This window comes from Haliotis rufescens, unplaced genomic scaffold, assembly GCF_023055435.1.
Source record: "Haliotis rufescens isolate VD_foot unplaced genomic scaffold, xgHalRufe1.0.p SCAF_13, whole genome shotgun sequence".
Taxonomy (NCBI): Eukaryota; Metazoa; Mollusca; class Gastropoda; order Lepetellida; family Haliotidae; genus Haliotis; species Haliotis rufescens.
In genome coordinates this window covers 8,030,232-8,047,324 of record NW_025963813.1, presented here as the reverse complement: position 1 = coordinate 8,047,324, position 17,093 = coordinate 8,030,232, and the positions used below count along the sequence as shown (strand labels likewise).

The 17,093-nt window shown below is 39.6% G+C and overlaps 1 protein-coding gene across 8 annotated transcripts in view; it reads right to left on the bottom strand.

Moving 5' to 3' along the window:
- Positions 1-17,093, bottom strand: part of LOC124149287 (agrin-like) — a 472,283-nt gene that overhangs the window by 53,960 nt on the left and 401,230 nt on the right. For all 8 annotated transcript variants that reach the window (XM_048394137.1, XM_048394138.1, XM_046520773.2 and 5 more), the window contains 4 exons: positions 13,511-13,726; positions 10,727-10,836; positions 7,550-7,652; positions 4,019-4,110 (listed from right to left, as the gene is read on the bottom strand). In XM_048394137.1, the coding sequence (XP_048250094.1) occupies positions 4,019-4,110; positions 7,550-7,652; positions 10,727-10,836; positions 13,511-13,726 (521 nt within the window). The remainder of the gene's footprint in view (positions 1-4,018; positions 4,111-7,549; positions 7,653-10,726; positions 10,837-13,510; positions 13,727-17,093) is intronic.

The window sequence follows — 17,093 nt, the reverse complement described above, 5'->3', positions numbered from 1 at the left end:
AAGGATGGCTGTACCTATTACGTAAAAGAAAGAAGAGGGCGATTCCAGGTCTTTTTCGACCTGATTTGTATATTATCTACTTGTTAGTGTTGATTCGATACCTATCTGATAACACTGAATTCCTGCCAGCTTCATCACTATTCTGGATTCAAGGATGGAGACAATCAACTTTTGTGCACTCACATTTATTATGGAGCCTGTTACTTACTTCTGCTGCCAATAATGTGGCCCTAGTATTGGCTTTCTGATTGTAAACCTAAATCTGAGTGTTTGAATTGAGTTTGTGGATTAATCATTGATACTGCGTGTTGTCATTTACTGATTTACAATTAAGTTCTGTGTGAACCAATTTCTGTGTTATTTGGAAATCACCTCTTAACACTTCTCTGCAGTCTGGGGACAGTCGGGTAGCCTAGTGGTTAAAGCGTTTGATCGTCACGCCGAAGACCCGGGTTTGATTCCCGACATGGGTACAATGTGTGAAACCCATTTCTGGTGTCCCCCACCGTGATATTGCTGGAATTGTGGTAAAAGCGGCGTCTGATGTGAAAATTAAGGATGTACGAGCCAAGCAACTAATGGTATGAGCATGATGCTTTGTTTTTGTCAGTAATTAACTTGTGTTCAATTAGCTTAATTAGCCGATTGTATGCACATCTGCATTTGATTTTTTACCCACTATACATTATATTAGGGTTCTCATACACGAGCACATACCAGGTCAGCTTAATCAGAAACGGGGCAGTTGTGCAGAGTTGCATCCCTTGACCATGACTTAAATTATAATCATAGGTTCAAATTCCAGTTCGCCCTGATTACGTTTCTAGGTTTGTCGATACCCTACCAGACTTTTGAAACAAAAATCTAATTTACATTCACACGAACATATCTGATAATTTCATAAAGATTTCTAAAATCTTTGGGGGGCACAGGGGCCCAGTCGTCTAAGGCGCTGTGATTCGCTATGCAGAGTTGCATCCCTTGGGTACAACAGAAACCTATGATTGTGGGACGAATCCCGGTTGCTTGTGGGTTTCACCAAAGAGGTAAAAGCCTGAGACTTCACTTCAGGCTTTCCGATTACATCAAGCTGACACGCTGGGATGTAACTGAAATATACTGTTCAAACCGGCGTTAAACCCAACTCACTCACTCACTCACTGATCAGAAACAGTATTTCTGTACACCTGGGATCTCTCTGTGTCAAAAAGTCAGCTCCAACAGAATACAACACAACATTTTCCATACATGATAGAAAACAGGTGAACACCATTTCACGTTGTTGTGATTATTACACATTGTGACCAAGTTGTACTGACAAAATTCAATACCAGAGAAAAGCACACCTCACCCGTGCACAGTCGCTCAATGTTCTTGCACAGTAGGTGTTATACATGATCCCATTTCATAATCAGGAAACAGAGATACGGCCTCTCGATGGTTTCTGGCATTGACGAAGCACCCACAGTGCCAATGAAAATTAAATTATTCTAGATTTATTCTTGGCACACAAGTCTCGTGGTGTGTCTGCCGCTGTGCGATATACAGGAATTAACAAGTCTACCAGCTCATGAAATTGTATTATTCCAGAGTTATGGCTTTCTACGTTAATCAATATATAATGGATGCTTCTCCGATCTTCCACATGATGTGTTTATTTCATCAAGTAGAATGTGATGAAAATGTTACTCAATTGCATGTGAATTTTTTGTGTGTATTTCACAAGATGATTTTATTTGACCCTAATATTTTTGAAAGCTCTACTGATAACACCTGTTCAGATCACCCATTTCTAGTTTGGAAAATTAAATATGATATTGTGTTTTATTGATGTCATACTAATGTCTACCTGAAGTTTTAGCTTTCAGATTGAGGTGACACTATTGTGAGGGGAGACAACTGCTGTTTCAAACACTATATTTTTGGGCTCCATTTAAACTGCTGATTAAACTATGCTGAGGTGTGCTTTATGAAGCTTATTGATTCCAATATTGTTCATATTACTTCATGTGCACTGAACTAGCCATGAAGTCCCAAGAGAGAGCCAACATTCAATCACTGTCTTCTATCCAGGTATCAATGTTTAGCCTGTGGCACTATTAAAGAGTCACATTGCTCTTGGGTGATTGTCTTCACCAAACTTCACAGATCTCATGGCAGCCTGAGGATGATCAATCTTTAACCAGTGTCTCATTGTACCAATGTATACCACAGCATAATAACCCAAACTGTTACGCACATGGACATACAAACACTGCCGGACTAACACACTGACTCACTCCAACACTGACTCACTCCAACTCTGACTCACTCATACACTCACACACTGACTCATCCCAACACTGACTCACTCCAACACTGAGTCACTACAACACTGACTCACTCATACACTCACTCACTCACTCACTCCAACACTGACTCACTCATACACTCACACACTGACTCACTCACACACTGACTCACTCCAACTCTGACTCACTCATACACTCACACACTGACTCATCCCAACACTGACTCACTCCAACACTGAGTCACTACAACACTGACTCACTCATACACTCACTCACTCACTCACTCCAACACTGACTCACTCATACACTCACACACTGACTCACTCACACACTGACTCACTACAACACTGACTCACTACAACACTGACTCACTCATACACTCACACACTGGCTCACTACAACACTGACTCACTCACACACTCACACACTGACTCACTCACACACTGACTCACTCACACACTGACTCACTCCAACACTGAGTCACTACAACACTGACTCACTCATACACTCACTCACTCACTCACTCCAACACTGACTCACTCATACACTCACACACTGACTCACTCACACACTGACTCACTCCAACTCTGACTCACTCATACACTCACACACTGACTGATCCCAACACGGACCCACTCCAACACTGAGTCACTACAACACTGACTCACTCATACACTCACACACTGACTCACTCACACACTGACTCACTCCAACACTGACTCACTCCAACACTGACTCACTCATACACTCACTCACACACTGACTCACTCCAACTCTGACTCACTCATACACTCACACACTGACTGATCCCAACACTGACCCACTCCAACACTGAGTCACTACAACACTGACTCACTCATACACTCACACACTGACTCACTCACACATTGACTCACTCACACACTGACTCACTCCAACACTGACTCACTCCAACACTGACTCACTCATACACTCACTCACTCACACACTGACTCACTCACACACTGACTCACTACAACACTGACTCACTACAACACTGACTCACTCATACACTGACTCACTCACTCACTCCAACTCTGACTCACTCATACACTCACACACTGACTGATCCCAACACTGACCCACTCCAACACTGAGTCACTACAACTCTGACTCACTCATACACTCACTCACTCACTCACTCCAACACTGACTCACTACAACACTGACTCACTCATACACTCACACACTGACTGATCCCAACACTGAGTCACTACAACACTGACTCACTCATACACTCACACACTGACTCACTCCAACACTGACTCACTCCAACACTGACTCACTCCAACACTGACTCACTCACACACTGACTCACTCATACACTCACACACTGACTCACTCACACACTGACTCACTCCAACTCTGACTCACTCATACACTCACACACTGACTGATCCCAACACTGACCCACTCCAACACTGAGTCACTGCAACTCTGACTCACTCATACACTCACACACTGACTCACTCCAACACTGACTCACTACAACACTGACTCACTCATACACTCACACACTGACTGATCCCAACACTGACTCACTCCAACACTGACTCACTCCAACACTGACTCACTCCAACACTGAGTCACTCCAACTCTGACTCACTCACACACTCACACACTGACTCATCCCAACACTGACTCACTCCAACTCTGACTCACTCATACACTCACACACTGACTCATCCCAACACTGAATCTATACTTACATCAGTACATTTCTCGATGCAGACACACTCAGCGCGGCGCCCATCGCTGTTACACACTGCATGGAAGTCACATTTCACATTTTCACAACCATCTGAAATCAAAAGCATGTATAATGAACATTGTCCTGTAGAACCTATAGCAAGAACCCACAGCAAGAAGCTAATATATATAGAACCTGCAGCAAGAACCTACAGAAAGAACTTGCAGTTAGAACCTACAGCAATAACCGACAGTTAGAACCATCAGCCAGAATCCAAATTAAGAACTTACATTAAGAACCTACAACAAGAACCAATTGCAAGAACCTACAGTTAGAACTTACAACAAGAACATATTGCAAGAACCTACAGTTAGAACTTACAACAAGAACCCATTGCTAGAACCTACAGTTAGAACTTACAACAAGAACCCATTGCAAGAACCTACAGTTAGAACTTACAGCAAGAACCCATTGCTAGAACCTACAGTTAGAACTTACAACAAGAACCCATTGCAAGAACCTACAGTTAGAACTTACAGCAAGAACCCATTGCAAGAACCTACAGTTAGAACTTACAACAAGAACCCATTGCTAGAACCTACAGTTAGAACTTACAGCAAGAACCAATTGCAAGAACCTACAGTTAGAACTTACAACAAGAACATATTGCAAGAACCTACAGTTAGAACTTACAACAAGAACCCATTGCTAGAACCTACAGTTAGAAGTTACAACAAGAACCCATTGCAAGAACCTACAGTTAGAACTTACAGCAAGAACCCATTGCAAGAACCTACAATTAGAACTTACAACAAGAACCCATTGCAAGAACCTACAGTTAGAACTTACAACAAGAACCCATTGCAAGAACCTACAGTTAGAACTTACAACAAGAACCCATTGCTAGAACCTACAGTTAGAACTTACAACAAGAACCCATTGCTAGAACCAACAGTAAGACCTTTCAACAAGAACCCATTGCAAGAACCTACAGTTAGAACTTACAGCAAGAACCCATTGCAAGAACCTACAGTTAGAACTTACAACAAGAACCCATTGCTAGAACCTACAGGAAGAACTTACAACAAGAACCCATTGCAAGAACCTACAGTTAGAACTTACAACAAGAACCCATTGCAAGAACCTACAGTTAGAACTTACAACAAGAACCCATTGCAAGAACCTACAGTTAGAACTTACAGCAAGAACATATTGCAAGAACCTACAGTTAGAACCTACAGCAAGAAATTATAGCAAGAACATACAGTTAGAACTTACAACAAGAACCCATTGCTAGAACCTACAGTTAGAACTTACAACAAGAACCCATTGCAAGAACCTACAGTTAGAACTTACAACAAGAACCCATTGCAAGAACCTACAGTTAGAACTTACAGCAAGAACCCATTGCAAGAACCTACAGTTAGAACCTACAGCAAGAACCCATTGCTAGAACCTACAGTTAGAACTTACAACAGGAACATATTGCAAGAACCTACAGTTAGAACCTACAGCAAGAAATTATAGCAAGAACCTACAGTTAGAACTTACAACAAGAACCCATTGCAAGAACCTACAGTAAGAACTTACAACAAGAACCCATTGCAAGAACCTACAGTTAGAACCTACAGCAAGAACCCATTGCTAGAACCTACAGTTAGAACTTACAACAAGAACCCATTGCAAGAACCTACAGTTAGAACCTACAGCAAGAAATTATAGCAAGAACCTACAGTTAGAACTTACAACAAGAACCCATTGCAAGAACCTACAGTAAGAACTTACAACAAGAACCCATTGCAAGAACCTACAGTTAGAACTGACAGCAAGAACCCATTGCAAGAACCTACAGTTAGAACTTACAACAAGAACCCATTGCAAGAACCTACAGTTAGAACTTACAACAAGAACCCATTGCAAGAACCTACAGTTAGAACTTACAACAAGAACCCATTGCAAGAACCTACAGTTAGAACTTACAACAAGAACCCATTGCTAGAACCTACAGTTAGAACTTACAGCAAGAACCGATTGCTAGAACCTACAGTTAGAACTTACAACAAGAACCCATTGCTAGAACCTACAGTTAGAACTTACAACAAGAACCCATTGCAAGAACCTACAGTTAGAACTTACAACAAGAACCCATTGCAAGAACCTACAGTTAGAACCTACAGCAAGAAATTATAGCAAGAACCTACAGTTAGAACTTACAACAAGAACCAATTGCAAGAACCTACAGTTAGAACCTACAGCAAGAAATTATAGCAAGAACCTACAGTTAGAACTTACAACAAGAACATATTGCAAGAACCTACAGTTAGAACTTACAACAAGAACCCATTGCAAGAACCTACAGTTAGAACTTACAACAAGAACCCATTGCAAGAACCTACAGTTAGAACTTACAACAAGAACCCATTGCAAGAACCTACAGTTAGAACTTACAACAAGAACCCATTGCTAGAACCTATAGAAAGAACCTACAGCAAGAACCTACAGTCAGAACCTCCAACAAGAACATGAAGCAAGAACCTATAGCCAAACCATGCAACAAGAACCTACTGCAATAACCTACATCAAAAACATATCAAGAACCTCCAGTTAGAAACAGCAAAAACTCATTGCAAGAATCTACAGCAATAATCTACAGAAACATCTACAGCTAGAAACTAAAACTAGATACTACAGCAAGAACCTACATCAGGAACCCATTGTTAGAACCTACAGTTAGAACAAGAACCAACAGCAGAACCCTTAAGCAAGAACCTGCAGCAAGACCCCACACCAACATGTAGCAACAACATACCCCAGGAACCTACAACCAGAACCCACAGCAAGAACAAGAATCTACAGTGAGAACCTACAACCAGAACCTATAGCTAGAATCTACAGTGAGAACCTACAACCAGAACCTATAGTTAGAATCTACAGTGAGAACCTACAACCAGAACCTATAGTTAGAATCTACAGTGAGAACCTACAACCAGAACCTATAGTTAGAATCTACAGTGAGAACCTACAACCAGAACCTAAAGTTAGAATCTACAGTGAGAACCTACAACCAGAACATATAGTTAGAATCTACAGTTCGAGCAAAACCCGACAGCAAAATCCCATAGCAAGAACCTGTTGTTAGCACCTACATCCAGAACCCGCAGTTAGAGTCAGTAAGTGAGTTGGGTTTAACGCTGCTTTTTAACAGTATTCCAGTTATATCGCGGCGTGTCAGCTTAATGTGGGAAGAAAGCCTGAAGTGATGCAGGTCTCAGACGTTTACCACTTCGGTGAAACCCACAAGCATAATTGAGGGGAACTGGGATTCGAACCCACAATCATAGGTTTCTGGCGTGCCCAAGGGATGCAACTCTGCACAGCGAATCGCGGCGCCTTAGACGACTGGGCCACCCGTGCCCCCCGCAGTTAGAACCCAGAACAAGAACAATCTGTTTCTACTCAAACCTATGATAGAACATTTTATTTTCCAATTTTCCAATTTACTCTTGAAATAACATTCCCATGAGAATGGTGAAGATACTGCAAAACTTACTGCAAGGTCCCTTGTGCTTGATGCGGATGTTGATCCGGTGTTGACACTTCTCCTGCCCGAGTTTACACTCGTTATTGTAGGTGATTCCATCCTCGCCACACACCTGCAACACCACAGGTACACGTGTCACATGTCAGGTGACAGCAGGCTGTCTGAGGTCACACTATTTCTGTGGAGATTCTGAGTTACAATTTGTGTAACTGTAACTCTATTTTTCAGGGCATTATCATTTGCAGAAGCCTGAGGTCATCCATTAACTGCCCGACGAAGGAGGGCAGCTGCAACGACCAAGGGCTTCTGTAAATGATAATGCCCTGAAAAATAGCATAACCGTTATAATACCTAATATCGATAGAATTTGTCATCAAATAAGAATAAACAACAATATCAGTCGTGAAACATTTACTGCAATCAACACACAACGAATGTCACTGACCCACTTTTACAAATACGGAAACGTCACAGAACAAACCAGATGACGTCACTACTGAACATAAGTATGACGTCACCTAACAGTGGGCGTGATAATGGCCCGTCATCAAGCAATAAGAGGGCATTGTCAAGTTACAGTGGACCACTCATTTCTGATAACATGCGAGTGGTTTTAGATAATTCTATTCATCTTAGCCATATTCCCCAGCAACCCATGCTGGTCATAAGAGGAGTGAGTGAGTTGGGTTTAACGCCGCTTTTAACAGTATTCCAGTCATATCGCGGCGTGTCAGCTTAATGTGGGAGGAAAGCCGATGCAGGCCTCAGACGTTTACCACTTCGGTGAAACCCACGAGCACGGGTATGGTGCTGACAAACCTAGAAACATAATTGGGGTGAACCGAGATTCGAACCCGCAATCATAGGTTTCTGGCGTGTCCAAGGGACGCAACTCTGCACAGCGAATCGCGGCGCCTTAGACCACTGGGCCACCCGTGCCCCCAGTCATAAGAGGAGACCAGTTGGATAGGGTTGAAAGGCTGAGTGACTTGGTTGATGGTGTCAACCTTATCCCCAATTGTTCCAAATCTAATCGCCTCTTGTGACCAGCACAGGGACCTAAGCAAAGAACACCAAAGTTACTGACACTGGATGAGAAACCTGAAAACATCATGAGGGCAACTCTAGGATTCGAATCCATGATCATAGGTTTCTGGCGTGCCCAAGGGACGCAACTCTGCACAGCGAATCTTAGATAAGCCGCTGATGCCACCCATGAGGAAATGCAGGATATTTGGCTTCCTTGTCAAATAACATGTTTATGTCATTGTTTGTTTGTTGATAATTTAATGAGTAGGGTTAGATGTCAACTTTTTCAGTCAGGTTAAGATACAAAGATTACTGTCTCGAGCTGGTCGTAACTTCTAAACCATTTTTTAAAACCTATTTCTGTTAAGTTCTGCCCTGAACCAAAAATATGCAAATATAGGCAAGTCTGTTTTTATGTCATATGATTTACACATATTTTGAGAATAATTCCATCACTTTCATGACTACAAAGTTTTGAAAAAGACCACATCATTTCAAACACAAACATCCAGCACATAAAAGTAATGAAAAAATATTTTGGAATAATTTCATGCATAAAACAATTGAAGTGTCCAAAACATGTGAATTATTCAGAGCTCCATATAAACCCCAAAATAAGTAAATTGCAATTTCAGACAAAATATGACAAGAAACACATTACTCGAAACAATTGTTGCAAGATTTCAGACATAAACACGAAAAAAGCAGGAACTGAGATGGGAAAACACCACACAAAAAGGATTTCTATTGATTTTCTGGTCCATATTTTATGAAGTGGACACATAAAAAACATCATACATGATTCATATATCACACAGCTGGACTGATGTTCACACTCCTCGCGTACACTGACACTAATCTGAGGTGATGCCACTGACACGAAGAAGACGTTGTTCAAGTTTATGAGGACATCACACAGAAAATGGTGGCACAAACACGATGTTACTTCAGTACGTGCAATGCCTCGACTGTCACTTTATTATTCAGTGAATTGCGAGGACTGAAAATGGTATGAGAGAGAATCCCACTGGTGTCAGATAAAATTGAACCATAGTCATCCTGCTGCTTCGAGCACTATACCAGCAATATCACAGCATGGTAAACCAGAAAAGAATGTCACACTTTGTACCTATGTGGCCAATCAAATGAGGGAGTGAGTCTGGTTTTACAATGCTTTTATCAATATTCCAGCAATATCACAGCAGGGGACACCAGATATAGGCTTCACACATTGTGACCGTGTTGGTAACCGAACCTGGGTCTTCACCATAATCAAAGATACAAGAGAATGATGATCCTTTAGCTTGGTTTCCCTGCAAGCCATTTGTGGAATCTATAAGAATTTATTGGAAAACAAAACATTTCACACTCTGAGTGCAGCTGATATGTATTTTTCAAACAAAATGGTCAGTTTGTAATCTAAATGTTTTTCTTTTAATGGTGCAAAACACCTGTATCTTTTTCAAGAGGATAGCTCCATGTTTTTTTTTTAATGTTTTCACCAGTTTGTTTATTGCACTCTTTCTTCCATGTTACCCAAAGGTGACTATTTATGAGGTGGGTTTTTAAAAAAAAAATTTATTCAAAATGATAATACTGATATTATCTGTCACTTTTGAAAATTTAATTATTTAATAGCAGACTGGCATGCCAGCATTACAAGAGCTACCAAAATAATACAAATAATTGATGACATTTTTGTGAAATCAATTTTGAAATTTTATACATTGATTTACCTCACTAGATCATGGACAAGGCAAACACATAATTACTTCAAGATATAGTTAGACAGAATTCATGTCATTCATTTTGTATTCTTTGATATGTTTGTGAGAGGGTAGAGTTCTACACCATTTAGCATTATCATGATGTGGGTGGTTGTGGGGGGAGCTTCAGGAATTGGGTTGATATTAGTACCATTGTTGTCTTTGGTCTGAGGAATGGAATTAACATCTTTGGTGCAGGGAACCAAACAGAGTTTTCCAGCATAACCTTACCCACACAGCCACCCTGCTGCCCCATTATTTCTTCAACTAAGAAAAGTATGGAATACTAACAAGATCATGTTTCTTCAATCAAACCCATTGATGACTGAATGTGGAAATATATGACCACCCAAAAGGGTCATCATTCTGTTGACAGATATGGAACACCTACCGGGTCAAAATCCTCATTGCATGATGGACACTGGCAGGAGGGCTGGCCATGTCTGACCACACACATCGCACCATAGTCACACCTGAATGATCGGCAGGGGATGTCATGACCTGAGGAAGAAAATAGAGATATGTTTACAAAAAACTTGGAGAAATAATTTTAAGAATTTCTAAGTCATGTGAGTAGAATATTTTTTTTGTGTGTGTTAAACACAGCACCCAGCAATATATTTCAGCCACATGATGGAGAACCATAAATATTTGATTTGGACCAGACAATCCAATGTGCATCGATCCAGGCAATTGAGATTTAATGACATCAACCAAGTCAGTGAGCCTGACTATCCCGTTAGTCACCTCTTTCAACATGCAGGGGCACGGGTGGCCCAGTCGTCTAAGGCGCCACGATTCGCTGTGCAGCGTTGCGTCCCTTGGGCATGCCAGAAACCTATGATTGTGGGTTCGAATCCCGGTTCGCCCTGATTATGTTTCTAGGTTTGTCAGCACCATACCCGTGCTCGTGGGTTTCACCGAAGTGGTAAACATCTGAGACCTGCATCACTTCGGGCTTTCCTCCCACATTAAGCTGACACGCCGTGCTATGACTGGAATACTGTTAAAAGCGGCGTTAAACCCAACTCACTCACTCACTCACTCACTAATGACATCAACCAAGTCAGTGAGCCTGACTATCCCGTTAGTCACCTTTTTCAACATGCGGGGGCACGGGTGGCCCAGTCGTCTAAGGCGTCACGATTCGCTGTGCAGCGTTGCGTCCCTTGGGCATGCCAGAAACCTATGATTGTGGGTTCGAATCCCGGTTCGCCCCATTTATGTTTCTAGGTTTGTCAGCACCATACCCGTGCTCGTGGGTTTCACCGAAGTGTTAAACGTCTGAGACCTGCATCACTTCGGGCTTTCCTCCCACATTAAGCTGACACGCCGTGCTATGACTGGAATACTGTTAAAAGCGGCGTTAAACCCAACTCACTCACTCACTCACTCACTAATGACATCAACCAAGTCAGTGAGCCTGACTATCCCGTTAGTCACCCCTTTCAACACGCGGGGGCATTGGTGGCCCAGTCATCTAAGGCGCCGCGATTCGCTGTGCAGAGTTGCGTCCCTTGGGTAGCCAGAAACCTATGATTGTGGGTTTGAATCCTGGTTCACCCCGATTATGTTTCTAGGTTTGTCAGCACCATACCCGTGCTCGTGGGTTTCACCGAAGTGGTAAACGTCTGAGACCTGCATCACTTTGGGCTTTCCTCCCACATTAAGCTGACACGCCGCGATATAACTGGAATACTGTTAAAAGCGGCGTTAAACCCAACTCACTCACTCACTTTCAACATGCATGGACCGCCGTCATATAGCTGGAATATTGCTGAGTATGGCATTAAACAACAAACCAACCAACCAAATCAACATGCATGGGTTGCTGAGGACCAATTTTAACCCAGATCTTCACGGAGGAGATAGGTTTTTTAGTAAATTGAGTTTTGAGTGACATTATCACAGGCAACGTACAAGCCCTTTGATACATCATAGTGGATTATAATTTTTTACTTAGAGTTTGTCACATCAATTATAAAATCATACATTTTTTAGTACTATGTCCATATGAGATTTTCTTCAAATGATTTTCAAATGTAACATACTGAATTGAAATAAGATTTATTACAGGTATTTTTTAAAATAGTTGAAAATATAAAAGAAAAAACAAGCTCTTCTTTTTCAAACAACATTACCAAGGCAAAATAAACAATAAAAAATAATTATGAGAGCTGTTAATCACTCTCGTGGTAGGAATTACAGACACTCAATACTCATATACAGACGGCCACATGAGTCATTCATCATAATCCTCGGCCCTTTCAAGCAACTCTTAGTTTTGGAAGGTCAAAATATTAATATTTTTGTATTGGTCATTTTTTTTTACAGTTATGGGGGAATGGGTTGTTTGGGATGGTTAGTTTTAGTATGAAACAATATGTTTAAAGTGCAGGATACTTATTACCTTTACAGTGACATGAGCATTTATTTACTTGTGATGGAGAAGGCTTTATCTCTCTTCATCTTTTTCTCCTACAAACCTTATCGTGGCCAGACAAAACTATACGCATATCTATAACTGTCCATTCCATCATTGATTAGTTAAAACCTCACCGTTTACTTTTCATTAAGGTTATAGTAGTCGTAATCTTCTTTTTTTCTGGTCCATCAAAGACAGAGCAGTCAGGTGAATAGAAAAAAATTTCAAACCATTTTAACTGTTCCGTTATTCTGGGCTGTTGTTGTAACTGTGGACAAATATATTTTTTAAAAGTGTCCCTTAAATTACTATTATCATCCTGTCTTCAGAGTTGAAAAACATAACCTTTGATTTGACAAGAATTTACCAATCTCTTTATCAAGTTGGTTGGTTTGGTTGGTTTGTGGTTTAACGCCGCACTCAGCAATATTCCAGCTATATGACGGCGGTCTGTAAATAATAGAGTCCGGACCAGACAATCCAGTGATTAATATCATGAGCATCGATCCACGCAATTGGAATCGATGACATGCATCAATCAAGTCAGCGAGCCTGACCACCTGATCCCGTTAGTCGCCTTTTACGACAAGCATAGTCACCTTTTACGGCAAGCATGGGTTGATGAAGACCTATTCTACCCCGGAATCTTCATGGGTCCTCTTTATCAAGAGGGTTACAATGCAAATATTTAAAATACATTTCTGGCCCACTTCATGTATGGCAAATGCTTCCTCAACCTTTAATTCTTACCACAGGGGCCTGTGTGAACTACCACGACATACACTTTCTGTGTACACGATTGTCGCCGTAGTTCGCACTCGCTGTCATATGTCGTGCTGTCATTGCCGCAGACTTGCCGGACAACTGGTTGGCATGGTGGAGGACACACACAGGAGGCACGTCCTTGCCGATCAACACTGCATTCTTCTTCATCTCCGCAGCGAATCTTGTCACATGGGTTAGTTACTGTAATGGGATTGGTCGAAAAAAAATTGAGACATGACTTTTAATATTTGAAATAAACATCGTGGTTCAATCGACTAAATTTTCCATGTTTTTGCAAGAAAATTTCTTTGCTGCAAAATCCGGATTTTGATGAATATTCTTGAGTGTGTGTTTATAAGTTTTGGCTTCTCATGGGTATAGACCATGCATGATGTTATACGGTTATACAGGCTCTATCTTACATGCAGCATATACTTTAAGCCAACAATCCAAAAGAACATCTCACTAACCTTCAGAAATCAACAGACATACAAATGTACAATTCTGCTTCTAGGCATATTATTTCACATCTTAACAAAATCTGCACCAGAGTCAAATCTATTTTTACAGAGTTACAAATAATAACATAATTATCTGAATTTGAAGAATAACCACTGATTTCAAATTATGCTTAAAAAATGAGGACATTTAAAGGTGAATATATACCAAAATGTATGTTTAATTTAATTATAAAATGTGATAAATGAGTTACAATAAAGATTTTCACTTCATATTCTTTGAATTTGAAAGATTTTGCACAAAAGTAAAGGATCTGTTTTTTAAACAATTTGATTGTTGATGCAGACTTTGTAGGCTACACTTACAGCATAACAAAGTTTATAATGGAAGTGACAACAGAGTTTTTCTAGTATAGATGCAACGTTCTTCAGAACAAATATATTAAGGAATTGTTCATTCTCAGAGTGTGGACTGGAGCATGCATTAGCATCCTGGCACATGAGGAACTGTGGAATGTTTTTTCACAATAAACCTCTAAATGGGTAACCATTTTGAATGACAAAGAAATATATATAATTTCTTCATGAAGTAAAACTGGCAAAAATGTTAGAAACAGTAATGTATCAAAGTGATTATGAAGAATAATATCTTTATCAACTTCATGAAAGAATGGTGTTATATGAAAATGACAGTTTTTACTGCAGGAAATGTCGAGAGGTATTTCATTACATCGTTTGACAATTATTACTTCTTGTTTCTAATGAACTGCTTTTTATCAATGAATATTGACACTTACTGTAAATGATGTTACAAATAAATAAACAAATAAATTCTATACATACTGATGTCATTTTCAATGAAAATGGTATTTCACAAATGTGCAACAAGAATAAACATCGAAAAGAAACATCAAAATAAACAATTAGTAAACACCAATATCAAACACACTGACAAACAACACAAAGCTTTTCTAAATGATAGAATTTGAACCATATTCTAATCAAAGTTGCTATGGAGACTAAAAACATAAAGAACCTTAACCCTCAATCCAAATACTTTAAACAGTATTTTGTAGTAGATTGTACATCGCCATGGAGAATGTAAGGTTGGCGGTCCGATCCCATGCCCTGGCACTCGGCATTAAGGGGCTTCAGAGGCAGTATACTGTTTCTTGTTTGCTTTAAATATATTTTATTGTCCGAAAAGACTGGGATTTGGCACATGTGCACACTTATTGCTCGGAGTCAGTATATTGTATCTGAGTTGGGTATTCATACGGCAAGGTATCTCAGTGGGCTGGCACAATTAAACCGACATTATCTCAGACAAGTACAAGTAGCAGCACACACACACACACACACAGTCATGCATGCCTGTCACTATATTAATGCTATAAACTCGAATGTAAGCGACCTTAACCTCCCATTTCACCTCACCTTCAATTCATAGAATTTCAGTCATCTGAATCTTTTATTTTATAGGTTGTACTTATAAGTGCATCCCACAAGCATGGGAATCATGATGACAAAACGAGGATCCTTACCAAATCAGTATGGGATTCAAACTCATGACAAGCAGATCCTGGCACAGTTAAGGAGACAACTCTGCACCGAAAACTGAAACCTTGAAACCTATATTCACTGACAACTGTTTAGTGATGTAAGGTGTATTTAAGATAAACTATTAAAATATTTGATTTATCATTCATGTAATTAAACAAAAAATGTTAAGTGCAAATTAATAATTTTCTGCTGCTTTATTTCATTATTGATCATGTGAACAATGGTACGGATGTGAAAAAGACTGCAGAATTGAAGTACACAGTTCACAGAATTTCTCTTGAAGCCTCAATTCATCTTACTTCGGTTCCAATAAATCTATTTTTCTTTCGAGATGGATTTTATATGGGTGATATGAATTATAGTTGTGTTACAATTGATGAGCCCTTATAACCTAAAACTATACTTTCAAAGTTAAAATATTCCAAAATCTCCTAAATATAAATGAATCCTTTTCAATCTTAAATGTATGTGATTGTATGACCAAATTATTCCAAAAAAGAATTCCAATGAAATAAACTATGAATAAAACATGTATCTATATTATCATCTGTCACAATTGTAAAAAAATAGTTTAATTTCAAGTGCATAATATACCTGCTTAAAATTTAGAAAATATCAATATAAATCTTTTTTGCTACCCAGTGCATTAAATGAATATTTCACAGTTAAAATGTAATAGTTTTCAGAAGAAATTTAAGCTGAAGATGTATCGATATGTCAAATTTTTATCACTGACACTAGAACTTCTAATCACTTAAAGTGTTCTGCTAAATTCTGAAGCTACTGGTATTGAAACTGGGACCTGTCTCAATGGAAAAAAAGACATCATTCTTTTAAGTCAGCAAAATCATTAATTTCCTTGCAGTTTCGGCAGTTTGTTTCATTCAGTTAATAGAATTGAGAATTGTCTTTTCCGTACGATGACTACAACTGCTAAGACAAATGACTCTAATTTACTTAAGAAAACATTTTTCAAACAAAATTGAAAATTCTTGAAATGGTCCATAAATCTTCCATCCCTGGCTTCATACGTAGTGATTTCCAATTCAGACAGTTTTTATCAACTCCTGGATGTGTATGCTTGGTTTCATCAACAGGATGTCAGGCAGCATACAGACACTATGTTATAACACCCATATTTGGACTTTTTCTAATTCAATTAATTACTTGAATGATCTTACTGCACACAAACTCGATAAAAATAAAATCAACTTTGACATTACCAAACTTTGAATGATGATCTTTTTTCAGTTTAAACTTAGAATTCCACATTTTTTACCCAACCAGTGCCAAGGGCAGATAACCAGAGATTGCCTGTGTGGAGGTGAGCTTTGCCTTTTGCATACAGTAGCACACAGAAGCTTGAATCTCTTAGGCTATTATTCAATATTTAGTGGACATCTTTGCAACACAAATTCCATTTTCAGTCTGAGGATACTGGGGACAATATACTTCCCCGAAACCCCTACAGGGAATTTTGCAAGAAGTAATGAACTTGTTATGTCTTGGAGGGTGATTATAATATTATTGACAAAACACAATAGCTA